Source organism: Talpa europaea (assembly GCF_964194135.1).
Source record: "Talpa europaea genome assembly, chromosome: 6".
In the NCBI taxonomy this organism is placed as follows: Eukaryota; Metazoa; Chordata; class Mammalia; order Eulipotyphla; family Talpidae; genus Talpa; species Talpa europaea.
The window spans coordinates 58,410,998-58,432,541 of record NC_140072.1 but is presented as its reverse complement, the minus strand read 5'-3'; the positions used below and the strand labels follow the sequence as shown (position 1 = coordinate 58,432,541).

Sequence of the window (21,544 nt, the reverse complement as noted above, 5' to 3'; positions counted from 1 at the left end):
CCACATCTGGCTCCAAAGTCTGAAAAGATCCAGCTAGCTCCCACATCTATAGCCATTAGGGCAGACAGAATATCACACCCCACTCTTGTTATTCTCCTCCTATCCCCATAAATTCTTCTGAGTCTGTAAGTATAAAGATAATTGTGAATGGCATTTATGGAGCACTTACTATTTTCTAACACTTTCTAAGCACTTTGCATATATTGATTCATATGATTCTCGTAACAGTCCCTTAGGTTACCTTCTGTCCATGTCTTGTTTTACAGAAAGGAAAACTAAGGTGCAGGGAAGGTGAGTAACTCTTCAGTGTTACATTGCTTCCAAGGCCAGGAGTTGAGATTGGAACCCAATTTGATACAAGCAACTATACTCCTAACTGGACATCATTTAGGCCTCTGATGTGTGTGACTTCTTGCCTTTTGAGATAGGAGCATTAGCAAGGAGGCTTCTGCTTCCAGAATGATACTTTAAAAAAAAAAAAAAGATTTTTTTTTTTTTATTTATTTATACAAGCACTGGGTACAGTCAGAAGCGTGGGAGGGTGAGAGAATTCACCAGAGCCAGAGCAGGGAGCAGAACAGACAGACTGATGAGGTACACTGCTGTGGGGAGCAGCAGGCATGGCAGGAGAGGTCTGCACGCCATGTGGGACCCTCGCCCTGCAGCTGGGGATTGAACCGGCGCTACAGAGCCTGCGGGCAGCTTCACAACCCAGCACTCAACCGCTGCGCCACCAGGGAAGCCCTCCAGAATGATCCTTAACCAAAAAATAACTTGGAAATCATCAGACATGCCCACAACTCAAGAGTGGAAACTTTAAAATAGGGTAAATTTGTTTGTACAATTGCTCCATTGCCTAGCTCCCCTCTGAACGGTGAAATCACTGTGGGAGGCTTCATGCTGGCCATACCCCAACCTGGGACACTGATGTAGTAGGTCTGAGGAGGGCAAGCACATGGGTTTTAAACATTCATAATTGTTTCTTATTGAAAAAGTTGTTTCAAGTCCCATCCAAAACTCTTAGGAGGAAATAGACTCAAATAGGCTGAAATCTGGGGAAGGTCATAAATATACTTAGTGGCGAAGGTAAGACTATCCTTGCAAGCCTTCTGGTTCTGGGTCCCATATTCTTTAGTTGGTAAAGCATTGAAACCTTCTTCTACAATTGTGCTTTTGTCTGTAACTATATATAATGCTTGTGGGTGTTTTGCTTTATGCAGTTCATAGCAATATTCTGGACTATGCAAGCTCATCCTGGAGAACTGTGCCTTTTATTTTAATGTAATGTATCCCACTTGGTCTCAATTCATGTTTTTGCTTCTGTTTCCTTTCTTGTAGAACTATTTGGATGATACACTTCTTTGATCCTTTTATTTTCAAATTCTCTATGTGGTATTGTTTTCATTTATTTTTCAGACTCACTGGGGTTATAAATGACAAAATTGCAAGATATTTAACATACTCATCATGGTGATTTGATACCCATGTACATTGTGAAAAGATTTCCCTATCAAACCAATTAACATATCCATCATCTCACTTCTGTTTGCCTATATGCACTTGTATATTTGTGAGAAAACATAAGTTCTACTCTCTACCAACTTTTACTTTGCAACGCAGTGTTATCAACTATATTTACCATGCAGATCTTATTGACCTTTAGCTAAAGGTTTGCACCAATTTACCAACCTCTCCCTATACCACACCCCTAGCACCACTCCTCAACCTTGGCAACCACACTCTCTGCTTTGATGAATTTGACTTTTAAGATGCTGCATGTGAGTGGTACCATGCAGTATTTGTCTTTCTGTCTGGCTTACTTCACTTAGCATAATGCCCTCAGGTTTCATCCATGTGTTCTGCAAATGGCAGGATTTTCTTCTTTCTCATAACTATATATTACACTAGCACATCTCCTTTATCCAGTTATCTGCTGACATATAGTTAGGTTGTTTCTTTATCTTGACTACTATGAATAATGCAGATATGTGGTTTTGTTTAAATACTTCTTTTGCAAGAAGCATTGTACTAGGTTTCAGTTGTCCTGGCTGAAAGAATCTCTAAATATTATGTTTCCTGTTTTGTGAATACTAATATCCTTCGGATTTAGTTTTACTCTCTTATTTTATTGCATATTTGCTATCTCTCTTTGCATTTCTTCCTATTTCTGTCTGTCTTTTTTTGTTGATAAAGATTTTATATTCTCCTATTCCCCCTTCTCTCTCTCTGGAAGAGTTTGTTTTTTTATTATTTATTTCTAATTTTGAAATTTTAGCATGCATAATTATTCACATTTCCTACAAATTCAAAAGGGTTTTTTTTTTTAACTTCTCAATGGAAATAAGGAACTCAGTACCTTTTAATTAATTCTTGAGCATCTTTTCTAGTTTCATATTGTTATGTTTGTGTGGAGTCTCACTTTTCCCTATAAAAATAGCACAAAACTGTTGCTCACCATCAATATACAATTAAATGTATTCAAATATTTGATCAATTTATGTACTATTTTTTACATCCTTCCCTCCCCCCCTCTTTTTTTTTTTTTTTTTTTTGCTTAAGTATATCTTTAATAGTTCTCATATTGGTGGGCCTCCCTGGTGGTGCAAGGGGTTACTACACAACTATGAAGTTGTCCGCAGCCACTGCAGCCTGAGTTCCATCCCCAGCCAGGGAGGTGACCCACATGGCCAGCAGACCTCTCCTGTCTCTCCCGCTGCTCCCCTCAGCAGTGTATTTCAGTGGGTCCACTTGTTCTGCTCCCCACTCTGTCTCTGGTGAATCCTCTCACCCCTGCCTGGCATGCGCCCCAGTTCTTGTATACATACATAATTTTTTTTAAAAAAAATAATTCTCTTATTAGGATCTGATAGGTGGGTTGTTGGTTTGTTTTTTTGTTTTGTTTTATTTTGTTTTTCGTACCTTTATGTTTGCAAATGACTTAATTTTCACCTCACTTTTAGGTAGTAACTGCAGGTTGATAGTTATTTTCTTCCAGTACTTTAAAGATACTTACTACTCCATTATCTTTGGCCTCCACTGTTGCCTACGTAAGCCTGATAGAAGGATTATGATATTTCTAATGTGTTATTTTTCACAGTAAATATTGTTTTATTTCTTTCTGTTGTCTATTTATTTCTGTCTATTGTTGGTTTTTTTGTCTATTATTAATTTCTTGTTCTTCTTTATATATAAAATACCCTTATTTATATCACTGAGTGACTGAAAACATCCCTATGTAATGTCTTTTTTTCACTGTTCTATTCCTGAAAACAAATAGTAAATACATTACCAACTATTGATTTGGTTAGTTGCTTTTCCTTATCTCAGTTTAAACACATTTTAGCTCTTAACTTTTTTATTATGAGACCTAATCCTCTATTTTGTGGATTTCTCTCTTGCTTTCCCTGCTTTCCTCCCTCTCCCATCAACACTTCTCTCTCCTTTCCCTTTTCCTTCCTCTCTCAGCTCTCTCTGTCTACAGTGCACCTATATCCAAAGACCTTTAAAAATTCTCCACCAACTGTAGGATAAGGTTGAAAACTCTTACCTTGCCATTTAATTCATTCTACAGTCTTATTTCAAACCAACCACCCCAAGTGATACAGATAGGGAAGTATTCTAAATGAAGGAAAGAAGAAGTGGTCATAAACACAGGGAGAGTTTTTAGTACTCAATTGCTACAAGAATCATTCAAATCATGCAACTACACTTTTCTGTCCTTTCCCAACATATCCTAGACTCCGCATCTTTTCTCATGTTATTTTTTTCTATACCGTCTTTATCTATTTTGTCTTTCTTCCTTCTCTATTTTCTTCGTTTATTTTCCTTTTTCCTTTTATTCTTAATGCCTACCTTCCTTATGAAAATCACCAGGAAAATATCCTGAAAGAGAGAAATATAAATTAGACCCAAAGAGTCTTTGTTTTCAGAGAATTTTCTATAATAAAGTATAAGCAAACTATTAAAAGATACTAAATGTTAAATACCAGAAGAGAAGAACAGGTGGAATGATGTGATATTACAAAATACAAATTGTATTGGCTGCATCTATCAAAGATAAGCACAAACATATTTATACTCCCTATTGTTTACTATATTATATAAATAATCACTCCTTTCCTTTAATAACACAAATTCGACTTAAAGTCTTTGCTTTAATTATTCTAAGTTCACATTAGGCGATAGTATAGCCCTGCCTCTGCTCCCCTACTCTTCTAAGTTCCATTTTGATATGTTGTTAGGCGGCCTTCATCTTTTTAACTTTTATATTTAGATCATTCACATTTAAATGATTATTTATATAGTTGGACTAATAGCTAACATTTTCAACCACTAGTCAGTCAGGATAGGTAGGTTTGTAACTATTTTGCATTTGTTACACTTGATTTTTGTTTCTTTGTGTTTCCTTCTCTGTTTTCTTCAGCAATTGTTTTAGTGCAATTTTAAGTTAACAGAGTATCAAAGTACAAGAAGAAAAACTGATAGAATTACAATGAGAAATGGAACAACATGGTATTCTATCTAGAGATTTCAAAATGCTTCTTTCAAGGGAATGGAGGCATCACAATCCCAGACTTCAAACTATACTACAAAGCAATAATCATCAAAACTGCATGGTATTGGAACAAGAACAGACACACAGACCAATGGAATCAAATAGAAAATCCAGAAATAAGCCCATAGATTTATGGTCAACTAATCTTTGACAAAGGAGCAAAGAATATGCATTGGAGCAAAGAAAGTTTGTTCAATAAATGGTGCTGGGAAAACTGGGTCGCTACATGCAAAAGAATGAAGCTTGACTACTACCTAACACCATGCACAAAAACCAACTCAAAATGGATAAAAGAAATAGACAAAAGACCTGAAACCATTAAATAAATAGAAGGAAATATAGGCGAAAAACATGATATGCACATCAAAGACATCTTTACAGACACATCACCCAAAGCAGTGATAGTGAAGGCAAAGATAAACAGCTGGGACTACATCAAATTAAAGAGCTTCTGCACAGCAAAAGAGACCATAACCAAAACAAAGAGAAACCCCACCGACTGGGAGAACATTTTTGCACACAACACTAATGATAAAGGACTGATCACAAAAATCTACAAAGAGCTGATGAGACTCAACAAAAACAAAGAAAATAACCCAGTCAAAAAATGGGCAGAAGAGTTAAAAAGAAACTTCTCTGAAGAGGAAATGCAAATGGCCAACAGGCATATGAAAAAATGTTCAACATCACCTGTAATCAGGGAAATACAAATCAAAACTACAATGAGATACCATCTTACACCAGTGAGAATGGCAATTATTAAAAAAACTAGCAACAACAAATGTTGGCGAGGTTGTAGAGAAAAAGGAATTCTCCTGCACTGTTGGTGGGAGTGTGAACTGGTCCAACCACTATGGAGAGCTGTGTGAAGATTTCTTGACCTACTAAACATAGAGCTTCCATATGATCCAGTAATTCCTCTCCTAGGTATTTACCCAAAGGACACAGAAACATCAATTCCAAAGAGCACCTGCACCCCTATGTTTGTAGCAGCACTATTTACAATAGCTAAGCTTTGGATACAACCCAAATGCCCAAAAATAGATGACTGGATCAAGAAGATGTGGTTCATATACACCATGGAATATTACTCAGCATTCAAAAAAGATAAACACATGCAATTTGCAACAACATGGATGGAGCTGGAAGGGATCATGCTCAGTGAAATAAGCCAGAAAGAAAAAGAAAAATACTGGATGGTCTCACTCATAGCAGGGATCTAGAAAACTTAAATAAGGGACCAGGAAAAAGAATAACTATAAGAAAGAAAATATCAAAATCAACAAACAACTATGAACCAGAGACACTCTATGGGGGGTTGGGGGGGCTGGGAAAGGAGGGATTGGGGTCAAAATAAGGGGGTTGTAATTGTATGGGGAATATAAAAATAAAATAAAATAAATTTTTTAAATTTTAAAAAAACCAAAATGCTTCTTTCAGTAGTTGAAAGACCCAAAAGGCATAAAATCAGTAAGGACTTGGTTGAGCTCAACAGTGCCATAACTTAATTGAATCTAACTGACAAGGAATGTCTCATTCAGCAACAGCAGAGCATACATTGTTATCAAGATCATGTGGAACATTCACCATGATGGAGCACATTCTGGGTCACAAAACACACTGTAACAATTTGTAAGAATGGAAACCATTCCAAGTATGTTCTCACACCACAAAGGAATTAAATTAGAAATCAGTAACTGAAAGATAACTGGGAAATAAAATGTTTGGAGATGGAATTATATACTTCCATGTAACACATGTATTAAAGAAGTCTCATAGGAAATATGGGGAAAAGTTAACAGTGACCATTGCTGCATAGTAGAATATGTGTGAACTCTTCTTTGATAATTATCCATTTTCTACAATTTCCTATGACTTTTGTGATCAGAAAAGAATTGCAGATTATTTGTAAGAAGGAATAGTTAAAAGATAGAATTTACAGGCTATGGTGATCAATTTTGTAAGGGGTCGGTGAGAAATCAGAGTTGTGGACAGCTGAGGTATCTATCTTGATTGACCAGTAATTAAAAATATCCTTAAATAGAAGTTATACAAAACCAGAATGTTTGGGGATTAATGAAAATGTTTAGTTTGGAGTCTATTTGATTTTTAGACATTATTGTTAGATACATCTAAAGTATGCACCTATAAACAAAAGTCTGGAACTTGGAAGGGTTTTGTCTGCCTTTCCATCATGCCTATATGATGGAAGCTCAAGTGTTCAGAATAGAGGAAATCTTCTAAGAAGAACCAGAGGGTTATGAAAGAAGAGGATGTAGGATACAAGAAAATGAAAAAAGACAGGTAGCTAATTATTCAGGTGATGGAAGGGGAGGTTAAAGTAAAAATGGGTGATGAGTTGTCACAGAAGCTAAGGGAAGAGACAATTAAAATTAAAAAAGAATGATCAGGGTCAAAACATACCAAGAAGTCAAGTCATATGACTTTTGAAAAGATTTCAGAGTTAGGTTCCTTGCTTTGCTAACTTTGAGTGCCAGTACTACAAAGTCTCCTTTGGATCTGCAGCCAAATTCCCAGAGGTTCAGCTATAACCAGAAGGTAAGGAAGTGATTCTTTTAAGAGACATAAAGGGTAGGGGAGATATATGCTCTCCAAATGAGAAAGGAATGTAAAGGAAAGTTTATATGTTCACTTTTGTTTTGTTTTGTTTTGCTTTTTTTAACATTTGGGAAATTTTCCCATATACACACAAAAAAGTAGATAAGTAGAGGATCTTCAAGGAAGATTTTGAAGTCTGAGTAAAAGGTTAGCTGTGTATTGGAGGAAGGTGGGCATCAGAGATGGAGAAGCTGATCTTGGAAACTGTTTAAGGGCACATTCGTTGAGGCTGAGAGAGAATGAAGAATGAGTGAAGACAGAGATTGGGAGGGAGGTAGGAATGACAGTTCAAGAATCCTGATGCCTTTTACTCTCAGTGTAACAGCCAGTTAGGTTAAGGGTAGGGGTGATGTAGGGGATATGGATAGAAGGGCAAACATTTTTAGTTTCTGAGAGGAAGAGGGAAAAGCTCACTACAGAGAAGGAAAGCTGGATTCCACCGACACTGTTGCAGATGCGAGGAGAAATATTTTTCAGTTTAAATTCTTTTCTATTTTATCTCCCATTCAAGAAGAGAGGGAGAGTTATCTGAAAAACTTTTTTCTACATTTGAGGAAAGTGATCAAAATTAATACAATCTATTTTGTACCTGAATTTCAGCTGAGATAATCCTTGAATGAACTGTAATCATGTGACAGGAACTAGGGATCTGAGTAATGTCACAGGAGACTCGCAGTCTAGTAGACACCCAAGACATCCATCACACACCACCTGCATATATTCTTATCTTTTTAGGGTAAGCATTGAAATTCTAAACAATAAATGCTTTCTACATTTCTAAAATATACGTACTTGTTTAGCTACTTGGTGTGTCAATTGCAAAAAAAAGAAAAAATAATTAAGTCTTTTTTTTTTTTAAGAGAAACACCCATGGCCACCAACTAAGATATTAATTTATTGGGAGGTGCCCAAAGGTGCTAGAGTATACAGAGGCAGGACAGAGAAAAGGGCCTTCAGACATGTAAGAAAGTAGGGGCTGGTACACTTGACACAGAGGCCAAGGAGGAAGAGAAGTTTTATGTTACTATTGGTGAAGACTAGATCCACATAATATCTTCAGCTTTGTGAGAGCAAATTGTAGATTCTTGATAAGTGGAGTAATTATAAGTCAATTTTTCTCTATCTGATTGTGAGACATTTTAGAGCATGAAAGGTGAATCTAAGAATGTTGAGAATGTTATAAGTTTGTTTCCTCATGGTCACTGAAACCCCAGTTCACCACTTGACTGTGCTATTCCTCTAGATGAGTGGCCTGATCCTTCACCCTGACCTGCTGTGTCCTGGTGGCACCATAGAGCAAAAGTAACAGTGCATTTTTCTCATGAAGCCTTTAAAACTCCTCCAACTTAGAGAGCTAACACGTCTCTGAATGTTTTGTCTCTATTGCTCCCTTGGAGAATATACAAGGCAAAAGGAAAGGGCACATGCTTCAGAATATATGAAAGCATTATTCCAGTCTTACCTGCCATCTGACCTTTGCAAAGCCTCTTGGAACCTCATCTTCTTACCTACCTTGCAGTATCCATGCTATGTGTGTCTTGCCTCCCATCAGGGCCAGCTACATACATGGCAAAGCCCACTGCAAAATGAAAATACCATAACTTTTGGGCCTCCCTGGTGGTGCAGCGTTTGAGCACTGGGTTGTGAAGCTGCCCGCAGCGTCTGCAGTGCCGGTTCGAGCCCCGGCTGCTCCCCGGCCACCGGAGGAGGGTCCCACATGGCGCGCAGACCTCTCCTGCCGCCCGCTGCTCCCCTCAGCAGTGTGCTTCGGTCCTTCTGCCTGCTCTGCTCCCCGCTCTGGCTCTGGTGAATTCTCTCACCCTCCCGCGCTTCTGACTGTACCCAGTGCTTGTATAAATAAAAAATAAATAAATAAATAGATAAATAAATAAATCTTTAAAAAAAAAGAAAAAGAAAATACCATACCTTTTGCCCCAAAAGCAGGCACAGAGCCTTTCCTTTCTTTGATGATGTTTTTAATTTGCTATTTAATATCATAGTCCAATGAACATTGGGATATTTGCAAGGTAAGTGGGAATAATCAAAAGTACCTGGGGCCCCAGCCAGTGTCACACTTGACCCTTCCTGCACTTGCATCCAGTCACCACCAGTGGAGAGAGGAGTGGGTAGAAGAAAAGGAAGTAGGGAGGGGTAGGAGCAGGGACAACACGTGAACCAAGGCTCCAAGTCCCCAGTACATGCGCCATTGTCCTAATGGGCTTCACTTACAAAACACAAATTCAAAAATAGAATCATTAAGAATTTCAAGATGAAGAACACTATATTAATTCAATTGCTGCACTGGCATGAGGCAGCTCTCCTGCCTGCCTATGCCTATGCAGGTGTCTCTCTTTTTCTTTCTCCTTTGCCTAAAAAACTTGTCCTTTTAAAATTTAAAAAAAAGAAGAAAAAGAATTTCAAGTTGGTAACTACAAAGAATTAAAACCAAGTATGGGGCTCTCTCCCTACTATGGACCCCATGTGACACTACTGGTCACTGCCCATAAAGCCAGTCCTGCCTCTCATGTAGATTTCAGGGTCTTCGAGAATGAGCACTGGTTGGTTGTTTTTTGAGTCTCATGTAGCATTTGTGTAAATAGTGATGTGATGAACACAGGAGTGCAAGTATCCTTTTGAATTAATGTTTTTGTGTCCTTTGGATAGATTCCTTGGAGTAAAATTGCTGGGTCATATGGTAGATACATTTTTAGTAATTTGAGGGTCCTCCACACAGCCTTCCACAGGGGTTTGCATTCCCACCAGTGATGTAAGAGGGTTCTTTTTTCTCCCCACATCCTCACCAACATTTGTTATTGTTAGTTTTTTTTTTTTTTAATGTGGGCCATTCTTAGTGGTGTAAGGTGATATTTCATTGTGGTTTTGATTTGTGTTTCCCCAATTATAAGTGATGCTAAAGGTTTTTTCATGTACCTATTGGCCATCTGCATTTCCTCTTTGGAGAAGTGTCTTTTTAGCTCTTCTGTACAGCAGAGAGAATCTTTAATGAGGATATTTAATGATGAAAATGTGCCCTGTACTGTTTAAATATTCCACTCAGAGAAATGAAAGGAAAATTAAGTCTGATTTATGTCAGAAAATTCTAGAAAGTCCTTCAAATCTATAATATAAGCATATCATCTTGTATCCCTTGTTTGTTCCATATAAAGGGAGTTCCCACCCAGTTTGACAAGACAGGGTGTGTGGTAAAGCAAGGCCATGGGTGTGTGCACTGTGAGATAAAGTGATGATAGGACTTGGCTCTTGGCAAGGCCCAGCATCAAGCTTCATGGGCAGTGTGCACACGGCAGGTCCTATTTACCCTATTACAGGGAAGGGCCTGGGTTGTCTCACTCTAACCCTAGGACACTGGGACCAAACCATATCATTGTAATCCCTTGGTGTATCACTCTAGCTAAGGTAGCACAGCACCTCTCCAACTCACTGCAAAAATCAGAAATGAATATAATTCATTTTTATCCTCTAGATTGAGCATCTTCTTTATGCAATTCTGATTTTTTAAATAGGCCTATTGAATATCATATATGTGCTGTTTTAGTCTAGGTTCTGTGGAGGTGATAAAAGCATTAATATGTTCTGTCTTTCTTCCAAGGAAGAACAGAGACAGATAAGACTTAGCTTTCAAGGTAGGAGACAGCAAGAGTCTTGCTTATGCTTCCTTAAGATGTTTGATATTGAACGAGATCAAGGTTGAGGTTAGGGTTGACCCTTCCTCTCCCCACCCCCACACACATTCATACATAGCACACAAAGTACAGAGGAAGAGATTTCTATGCTTTTTTTGAATCAGTCGGAAACAATAATGTATAAAGGAGGAATGTCTTCACTTTTACCTTAGGAAACCTAAGTGCTAAAGAGTAAAAAGTCTCATTGAAAGAAGGAAGGACAGACTGTAGAGGTCTACTTGCTCCTAGTTCCATCCAGTAGCTCCCCAAAGGGATTTTCAGATCAAGGGTGCATTCTCAGAGGAAACACAATTGTTGCTTCCCTAAGAAAGATACCCCTCCCCAAAGATGCTAATAAGTGTTACAAGAAATAAATCCATTAAAGAAAAAACAAAATACCTTATTTCTATGGTCAATTAAGGTTAGGAGAAGCTGGATGAAACACTATGACAGATTTCTCACTTTTAGCACAGATTTCTCTTTTTTTTTTTTAGCACATTTGATAAGTGAATGTCAGTTATAAGTTTCTGAGAGGCTTTATTGGACCCTAAACTCTCTCTCTCTCTCTCTCTCACTCTCTCTCTCTCTCTCCCCACTTCCTCTCTCTCTCTCTTCCCTTTACCCTCCTTTCCTTCATTTTTTCCCTCCCATCTCCTCTCCATCTATCGATCATCTATCTGCTATGGATTGAGTATCTTCTATACCAGCATACTAGGCAGTCCACTAGAAAAAAATGTCAAGCTGGAACCCTTGCTAATATATGACAATCTCAGTCTTTGCACTGAGCCTATGTGCAAAATTGACCAATCATGGCTGAGCCTCAAGGTGCCATGCTGTCTGTTCAAGAACTCTGCAGTGATAGGAACCTAATTCTAAAGTAGATAAAGACCTTTTCATACTTATGCCTCCCCCTAAAAAAATCTTGTTGATGGTTTGTAGTTAGAAAGTAAGTTAAAAATAAATTAGCAGACACTTAAAAATATTAAAAAAAAAAACTCTAACCACAGTATACTAATCCACCCATACCAACATTTTCAAAAGATTTTGATAGTGAATCAAGCTTTAAAACCTTGCAAGCCCATTGTGTGATTCCAATCCACAAGTAAAAGGATAATAATGGGCTCAGGGTTGTTTCCAAGGGAGAAATTTACTGATCAGTAATTAATGAGATACAGTTTTCCTCTTAGCAATTTGATTTAGCAGCTTTAGTTAGTAGGAGAGAGCAGGGGAGTGGTATTGGAAGAATGTCAAACTTCAATTCACCTCCAAGAGAGTTTTAAGCATTTATTTGTTTGACCAAGTAACAATCTCTACTCTCTGCTTGTGATGAAAACCTTTTTATTATTTTAATATAATTTCCTGAAAATTAAACTGTCTAAAACTAAATTTTGAGACTGAGATTTCTTTCATAATTCCAGCAAGAAAGTTCCCCCTAGTTATCGGGAAGATGTGAGGGACACAGTAGTGTTTGAACAGGGCCTTGAAAAATCAATTGCAGTTTACCAACTAAGGGAAAGCTAGGGTAGAGTCTTTGCCTCTACCTGGTCACACCTAATTTGAGTAAAGCCTGTCAAGTACAAATATGAGAAGGCTTCTCATATGAGTCCATTGCCTATCCTCTCCACTCCACTGCTTTGGTAAGGCCAAAGCATTTGCAAAGGAGGCATGAAACATGCAGAATGTTCCAGGAATAGTGAGAACACTCGTGTAGCTGGAGTGGAGGAATATGACATATAGTGAGAGACGGGCTGGGGAGGCTTTGGTCACAGAACCATCCATCTCATTTCAATGAATTTTAAGTTTATCTTATAGACTATCAGTAGATGTTTCTAAGCATTGTTAAAATCATGTTATTTATATATGTATTTTAGGAAGCCAACCTTAGGCAAAAAACAGAAAATGCACTGGAATATGAGACTAGTGAGTTGAGTGATCAATTACACAACTGGTGTAAAAGCCCAAGTGAATGAAGACATGGGAACAGCTAGAATTGAGAAACAATTTTGAGACAAAATGAAAAAGTTCAGAAACTAACCGGATGTGGTGGTAAGAAGAGAGGGGTGAAAATAGCCCTCAGGTTCTCTTACCGTATGCGTGATGTTTTCATTGAGAGAGCTCTGGATCTCAGAAAGATGTAGCTTTGGGAAGAGCAACTAATAGAACATATTTATCCTGCACTCCTATGTTTATGACAGCACTATTTATAATCACCAAGATATAGAAACAACCTAAATGCCCCAGAACAGATGAGTGGATCAAGAAGATGTGGTACATACGATGGAATATTACTTGATGACCAAAAAAGATAAATTCCTGCCATTTGTGGCAACATGGTTGGAACTGGAAGGATTATTCTAAGTGGATGAGGCAGAAAGAGAAAGATAAATATTGGATGGTTTCACTTATATGTTGAATTCAGGAAGCCAAACAAAGGATCAGACAAAAATAAACTAAGACTGATACTTGAAAACTGATCATAGATCTGAGACACTCAGGAGGGGAGGGAAAAGGGGAGAAAAAGATTTTTAAAAAACATTTATTCTGAGCAAAACCTTTACAATGGGCTCAGGTAAGGGTATAATGAGGAAACCACTGCCTCAGTCCTACAGGAGCTGCTATCTGCAAGGCTCAGTGTGCTCACAGTTTCTCATCTGTGGCCTTGTTTGATTTTAGGGATCATTCTGTCTCTGAAATCTGAGTAATAATTCTATATAAAATATACACACCCATAGTTGCATTTGGACCAGAAGTTATCATAAATCATGTTGAGTTTGTTGTGATATCTTCAATTTCAACAAATGGTGAGTCAGATCAACTCCATGTCAAAGTGCCTTGCTAATCAGGCAGATATCCCAAAAAACTTCCTGGTTTACAGATAATGGCACTGGTATAGAAAACAGAGAAAGATAAGTCTTTGACTCTACCTGGTCACACCTACTCTGAGTAAAGCTGGTCAAGTACAAATATGAGAGGGCTTCTTATATGGGTCGATGTCTATCCGCTCCACTCCACTGCTTTGGTGAAGCCAAGATGAAGTTCACAGTAAGTAGACTTTTCCTTTTGAATTTATTATCTTATAATTGGAAACTGATCACATTTTGAGCTAAGGGGATCTACTTCTTATAACAACCTCAAAATAGTTTTTAAAAATATTTTCTTTTCATGCAGTTGTGGCATTTATTAGAATCTCAATAGAGACAGATGGTTACACTGACTGGGGTCAGAAGCTGTCTGATCATGCTGTGCTGTCTTTAATAAAATTACTTTCCAAATGTTTTGATTTACATCTGGACACAGACAGCCCCTAATTCACAGAATATACCTGAACTTTCCCCACATTTTTGCATTCCTCTTTGATCAAGACTTCCAAGCATGTTTAGGCAAGATAAAAAGCTTATTATCAAATCAGATGGGTGACTTATTGTGATATCTTTGCTATAAAATGGATCTCCAAGTGCAACAGGGTGGTCCCCAGGAAAGGGGGAGGTTCCCTGCCCCACCCAAGGGAGGGTGGAGCTGAGCAGGGAGAGAAGAAGCAGCAGAAGAGACTGAGGAAGGAAGCAGAATGGAGCCAGGAGACCTGGAGGAGGCGCATGGAGCCTAGAGACACGTGAAGAAACTGCGCTTGTTTTTTGGTCGTAGACTGGGTGACATAGATGTGGGTGAGACCCATGGGGAGGTGACAATGGCAGTTTTTATCTTGATGTTGATTTTGCTCTTTTCCTTCCGGGCTTGTCTGGTTATTTCTGACCCTTTGCTGTGGGTCCCCACTGGAAGATGCTTTAGACTTGTGGCAGGCTTTGGGGCTTTGCTCTGGGCCAATCCCATTTGGATGGACTTTTACCCACGAGGGGACGGGTAACTTTGGGTGCTTCATTTAGAAACTAGACTCTTTGCCTTACCTGTATTGTTTCCTAGTTTTATTAAAGTTCCTTCCCATTAAAGTCTCCTATGTTTTGTGTTGATGCGGCGGATGGCAGAACCCATTTAGAATAGGCAGGTTTGCGGGGCTTGGGCTGCCCCTCTCCCTGTCCTATAACAGATTTGGCGACCCCCCTGTCCTATAACACAAGTAAGAAAGGATTGCTTGGACCTTGTCCATAGTTATTTATTCTGAAGCATGTAGCTCACCTGCGGCTCCAGATAAAAGGCTGAAAATGTGACAGATGGACCACAAAATTCTGCCAAAGTATCTGGTGGTTCTGTCACTTATAACAAAAATGCAGAAGGATTAAAAACAGGTGAATATTTTCTATTTTCAGCATACTAAACATTAAAATATATGCTAGCAGACTCTGCTTCAGAATGGAGTTGCAACCATTATTTCTCAGTAAAATAATTACTGAGAAAAAAGTTCTTATAACAGCAAGGTTTGTGGGAAGGGGGGTAACTCCGAATATAGGTCAAATCTGGTTTCTCTCCTAGTTCTCCCTTGAAAAAGAGTTACGTTCTTAGTCAATTGAACATTGGCCAAGTCACTTAACTGCTGAAACTCAATTTCCTCAGCTCTGAAAGGGTTGCATTATATTATGTGTGTAGAGCTCTAAAATTTCCTCTATCTATGACTTTTTAGGAGACTAATTTTCAGCTATTAGGAGAAAAACTAGATTAATAAAACAATTACCTTGAACCATTCAGTGCAGTTCTCAAACCATCTTGTCCCAGGCAAAAGAAATGAGATGAGATACTCAGTATTGGACAACTTGCATAAAGCTCTGTGTCCTATATCCAGAGACAAACAAGTAAATCAGGTGTCCTAGCATCAGGTGTCCAGACAAGTAAATCAGGTGTCCTTGACTCCCCTTCTGCTAACTACACTCGATAGCCAGACACTCCATTTTGGTGTCTCATTATCAACATCTAACCTGCTTCCTAATCCATTGCTTAAACAGTTCTTTTTATTTTTTTTTTAATAGAGGCATGTTTTTTATTTATTTATTATATTTGTTTGTTTGTTTTGTTTATACATGCACTGGGTACAGTCAGAAGCGCAGGAGGGTGAGAGAATTCACCAGAGCCAGAGCGGGGAGCAGAGCAGGCAGAAGGCTGAAGTACACTGCTGAGGGGAGCAGCGGGTGGCAGGAGAGGTCTGCGCACCATGTGGGATCATCCTCCGGTGGCCGGGGAGCAGCCGGGGATCGAACCGGCGCCACAGAGGTCGCGGGCAGCTTCGCAACCCAGAGCTCAACCGCTGCGCCACCGGGGAGGCCCTAAACAGTTCTTTTTAAATAAAAATGTACTCTTGCTATAAGAAGGTCTAGAAAGGGAAGAAAGTATGCTAGATTAAACAGGAAAATTAACCAAATATTGTCAGATGTGATTCTCCGAATTTATAACCATTTTCATATCACAAATGCTATTAATTTCCAAATTTATTTTCCAGTAATGTTGACACTCTATCAGTTTTTTTTATTTATTTATTTATTTATTTATTTATTTATTTATTTATTTGTTTGTTCGTTTGTTTTGTTTATACATGCACTGGGTACAGTCAGAAGCGCGGGAGGGTGAGAGAATTCACCAGAGCCAGAGCGGGGAGCAGAGCAGGCAGAAGGACCGAAGTACACTGCTGAGGGGAGCAGCGGGCGGCAGGAGAGGTCTGCACGCCATGTGGGACCCTCCTCCGGTGGCCGGGGAGCAGCCGGGAATCGAACTGGCGCTGCAGAGGCTGCAGGCAGCTTCGCAACCCAGCGCTCAACCGCTGCGCCACCAGGGAGGCCCTCTATCAGTTTTTTTTATAAGACCAACATTAAAAATTTTAAAACTAGGGCCTCCCCGGTGGCGCAGCGGTTGAGCGCTGGGTTGCGAAGCTGCCCGCGGCCTCTGGGACGCCGGTTCGATCCCCGGCTGCTCCCCGGCCACCGGAGGAGGGTCCCACATGGCGCGCAGACCTCTCCTGCCGCCCGCTGCTCCCCTCAGCAGTGTACTTCGGTCCTTCTGCCTGTTCTGCTCCCCGCTCTGGCTCTGGTGAATTCTCTCACCCTCCCGCGCTTCTGACTGTACCCAGTGCATGTATAAACAAAAAAAAAAAAAAAAAAAAAAAAAAAAAATTTAAAACTACCACAATAGCATAATTACTATAAGTAATTAACCTATAATTCTATGCCATCATTAAAACTGTGTCTGGTTAAAAAATATATATAAATTCAAAGAAGAAAAGAGCACTCAAAAGAGTGGTAATATAGTAAATGTTCCTCATGAGCTTGGGTAGAAAAAGAAAGCCGAGGACACTGTTTTGCCTTGTAGCAGCAGGCTGCTGTTATTTGTCATTTCAGATTGTCTTTGCTGGACTTCTTGGCGTCTTCCTGGTTCCTGCCATTACTGGTTATGTAAGTTTCATGTTTTAAAGTGTATCACCAAAATATATTTGCAAAGAAATGTGCTATTAAATCATTGTCAATTTCTTATAAATTTCAGAGTATCAACATCAACGATAACAGCAACAGTGATGACAGTGGGCGACAGTCAGTGAGTGTCAACAATGAACATGGCGTGGCCAACGTGGACAACAACAATGGATGGGACTCCTGGAACATCCTTTGGGATTACAGAACTGTGCGTAACCAGGGTGCAGCTTCTATTTTTTATAAATAACCTTTCAGCAGCAAAAATAACCTTATAAAAATGAAAAACTAAAAAGTAAATAATTTCTAACTGCACGTTAGCATGGAATTATAAGTAAAAGATCCTACTTTGCACACCCAGTTTCACTCCTGCTGTTATTAATGCTCCCCACCATAGTTATTATTCAAATCAATAAACAGTGATTAGAAGCCACTGTGTTCAAGCAATTTGGGAGCTATTAGACAAATGTGAACATTCTTTGCCCTTACCGACAGATACCCTCAATAATGATGAAAGACCTACATCATTTTATTACTGCCAAGACCCAACCTATCTTATCCTATTTTCAATTTCCTTCTAAAAAGAAAGTGACAATTCACCTCTAACTTAAAAGGACCAAAGAAAATATAAATGACATTATTAATTATTAAGGGAAGCAAAAAAATTTTATGGCTCTGGCAGGAGACCAACCCAACTCTGTAATTACCAGTTCTGTATTTAATGAACATACTTTCAAAAAGCTAACTTTGTATCAATTTTAACATCTGCTCAATTAGAACACAAATTCCTGTCCTACCTGCCTCCTTAAAATGCTGTGAAAAACAAAGGAGATTAAAATGTAAGAATAATTTAAAGTTTATTTCAGCAAAACAGACATACATGGAATGCCTTATACCATACTAGAACCTGAAATAAGACACTAAACCTCTGTCTTGAAGGAGTTTGTGTTCTATCCTTTCAAATGTCAACAATAGATATGGTTGCAAAACAGGGCCAGATCCTCTACACTCAGCCCAGCCCATCATGATCTTGAACTTTCGTTTTCCACTGCTGGTGAAGATGATTTCTGAAAGAAAAGATTGTTGGAGAACATACTCCTCAGTACTAACTTATTCTTTTAACAGAACTTTGCTGCCGTCAGACTCTTTAGAAAGAAGATGTGCATTGTACACAGAATGAACAAGGAAGCCATGCCCTCTCTTCAAGCCCTTGATGCGCTGACCAAGCAACAGAAGGTAAAAATAGTCTTTATTTTTGCTTGAGGGAGGTCTTATGATCTCCAGTAAACAAAGAGAAAGTCATAATCATTCTCTTGACCACACCATGTTTAGTGTGCAGTATAAAAGAGGAAGATAAATTGGAATTTGCATAAAACCAAATACCTGGCTACTGCATAAGAAAGATGATCTTTTTGCCAAAATGAATATGTAAAGAAAAAACATATAGCAAATATAAAAAGAAAGAAATTGGAAATTGCCTGCAGCGATGCAGCTGCCACCACACTAAAATGATGTGATTTACCCCTGCCTCTACAGAGGCTGAGCAGGACACCTGAGAACCTTTACTTACAGGGGCAAAGTTCTGTTCACACCAATGAGAGGCCACAGTACCCCTCCAAGGGCATTTTTATACAAAAGTTGAGTTAGGGAAATTAGATTTAGCAAATAAAAATATATAATACCCAATTAAGTTTGAATTTCAGTTAAGCAATGGATAACTTTTTTGCAGCATAATAATAAGTTTGTCCTATGCAACATTGGGGATATACTTATTCTAAAAAGTGATTTGTTGTTTTTCTGAAATGTAAATTTAACTGGATGGTCTATATTTTATTTGGCAACCCTAGTTGGACAGTGTGGGGAGAAGGCATCTATTGAATGATATTCTTTAAAATATTGGCCTGAATTCATACTCTTATAAATGATAAATGGTTATCTCTCACTGATAAAGTAGAGAAATTTAAAAACCTGAATGATCAGAACTGGTTATTATATAACCCATTATATGATTACCAAATGAGGTCCAGGTTTCAGAATAAATTTAGCTTTAGACTTTTGCTCTTATGAGATACTGAGGTTTTAAACCAGCTAAATCCTTTGGGGCACAGAAATCTGAGATACACAGGATTAGAACTGACTCTTCTTTGTTTGATTGTGGATAACCAAGCAATTCAACCCTCAATTGCTCCTACCCCCCAATTCAACAAACCACTGGGTTTAGCATTCACTGTCTTTTCCTTTCTACTTGTCTGTTCCACACTCAACTTCAGCAACCAGGGGGACCACCTCCCAGGGCCCTGATGTATTCTGTCAACCCTGACATGGTCGATGACCTGGATAGGTTTGGAAAAACCATCTCTGTCATGTGTAAGGGCATTCCAACATACATGGCTGAGGAGAATGAAGGTGCGTATTCTTGGTATGACACACTAGAAGTTAGTGCTACTGGAACTATCTAAGTAATCTTGAGCATGTTCACAAAGGACACCAATACTGCATTCCTTTGAATACATCTTGTGTACTCATGAACCACTGTTAAAAGGAGTATTTACAAATGGTTAAAAGCATAGTATCCAGAATCAAATTCCTTGGGATTAACTTAGGCAAGGGATTTGAGACTTCTCTCTGTGTCTCCATTTCCTCATCTAGAAGTGAGAATTGCAATAGGACCCATCACAATGAAGCAAATAATTCAATACTTAAAAGCACACAGAATAGCATATAGCATGTAGCGAACACAACACAAGCATTAGACTTGAAGTTAGTACTGATGAGTGATCAGACTATTCTCAGGCATAGCCACAGAGAACACCAGTTAATGCATGAATAACTTAATGAAAGAAGAATCTATTGGCTTTATAACTTAATCACTTCTGCACATTCAAAAAAATAACTTACACACAAAAAAGTATCCACCTAAGACCTAACCTAACAGCAACTTTCCAGAGCTTTAATCTTGATATACAGATCTTGAAATTATTGCACAGATAGTTTGAAAACTGTACTACAGACCCACCTCCACCCCCCCCCCAAAGAGTCTTTGTGAAGACACTGACTCTGGTTTTTTCTTTTCTTTTTTTATCAGGAATAAGCCTGTTTTCTATCTCAGAAAAGTGTGTTAATACTGATATACTCTGGATTCTGAACATTTCCTTCTGCGGAGGAACAGTGGAGAACTAAAAAAAAATAAAAGTCTCTGAACGTTTAGTCAGAACATTCTATGCAGAAAAATGGTGTTTATCAGGTCATTCTGAAATGTCTTCTAACTATGTCTGTACAGAATGCAGTTTATAATATAATTTCTTATGATTTGATTGGAATGCACGGGATTAAAAATATATAGTTTGGTGGTGACATGATTTTGGTGTGCATTTGATCCAACTATTGCTTATATTCAGGACCTGCCCCTTATAAAGAATCCCTTCAGGTGCTTCAGTACTACTAACCACAGCTCTGGGAATGGTTCCAAGTCTTTCCAAATGCTCTGAAGACTACACAGTTGATGTGCACAGTAACATTCAGAGAAGTAAAGGTAGAAATCCAGTCAGTGTAGCTAAGCCAGAAAGTGGGGTTTATTGCAAGGATATAAGAGTATCTAAAATAATCTTGGGGCAAGAAAAACAGTTGAATATCAGAGACTGGAACCAGCAAGACCCAACTCTCCTTCTCTCTCCCTGGAGTAAAAAAAAAAGTCATCTGTTTCTCTCAAGTTCTACTTGTTTTGTCTAAGCATCTTGCAGATGCTTTTTTCTGTACTCATGGCAAAAGATGTCTGCACCAAAATGCCAGCCTCTTCTCCCATGTTTTCATGTCTTTCCAATTCAAAGTTAACGTCTAATATTTTTTAATCTCAATTTCAAATTACCTGAACCTGTTAGGTACTAAAGGCCACAAGCCCCACTCTTCAATGGTTAGGGGACTGAAGTCACATGGTACACAGACAACACAGAGCGTCCACTAAAAGAGAAAGATAAGAGAAGATAGAGTATCATCATATGCTCATGTTTTAAACTTGGTGCCCATTCATTTTTTTTTTTTTTTCAGTTCTGGTATTGTAAGTTGAGAACTAATTCATTCCTATGGGATAAGCCTAAGTAATACTAGCAAAAAAAAAAAAAAAACCAAAACTAAAAACATTGATTCCTATCATTTGGGAAAATGCAATATTTATTTAACAGTTGGGAGGAAATTTTAGACTTGTGGCAATTTCATTACTGTTCATTGCTTAAATGTACTACTGAAGCAGTAGAACTTCCAAAATATCCTAGTCATGCAATGTGGAAGTCTGTCAAAGACCCATCAATAATCACGATCTTAGCTACTGCCCTCTCTCTGAGAGTGGG

The 21,544-nt window shown here is 38.5% G+C and overlaps 1 protein-coding gene across 1 annotated transcript; it reads left to right on the top strand.

Annotated features, from left to right (window-relative positions):
* Nucleotides 1–13,887: 13,887 nt before the first annotated feature.
* GKN1 (gastrokine 1) lies at nt 13,888–20,381 on the top strand (the record flags this gene model as incomplete). The annotated part of the gene is made up of 6 exons (XM_084234846.1): nt 13,888–13,899; nt 17,133–17,186; nt 17,275–17,412; nt 18,327–18,437; nt 19,472–19,607; nt 20,287–20,381. The coding sequence occupies 6 exons, from the start codon at nt 13,888–13,890 to the stop codon at nt 20,379–20,381; spliced, it is 546 nt and encodes a 181-aa protein (XP_084090972.1).
* Between the last annotated feature and the right edge of the window lie 1,163 nt (nt 20,382–21,544).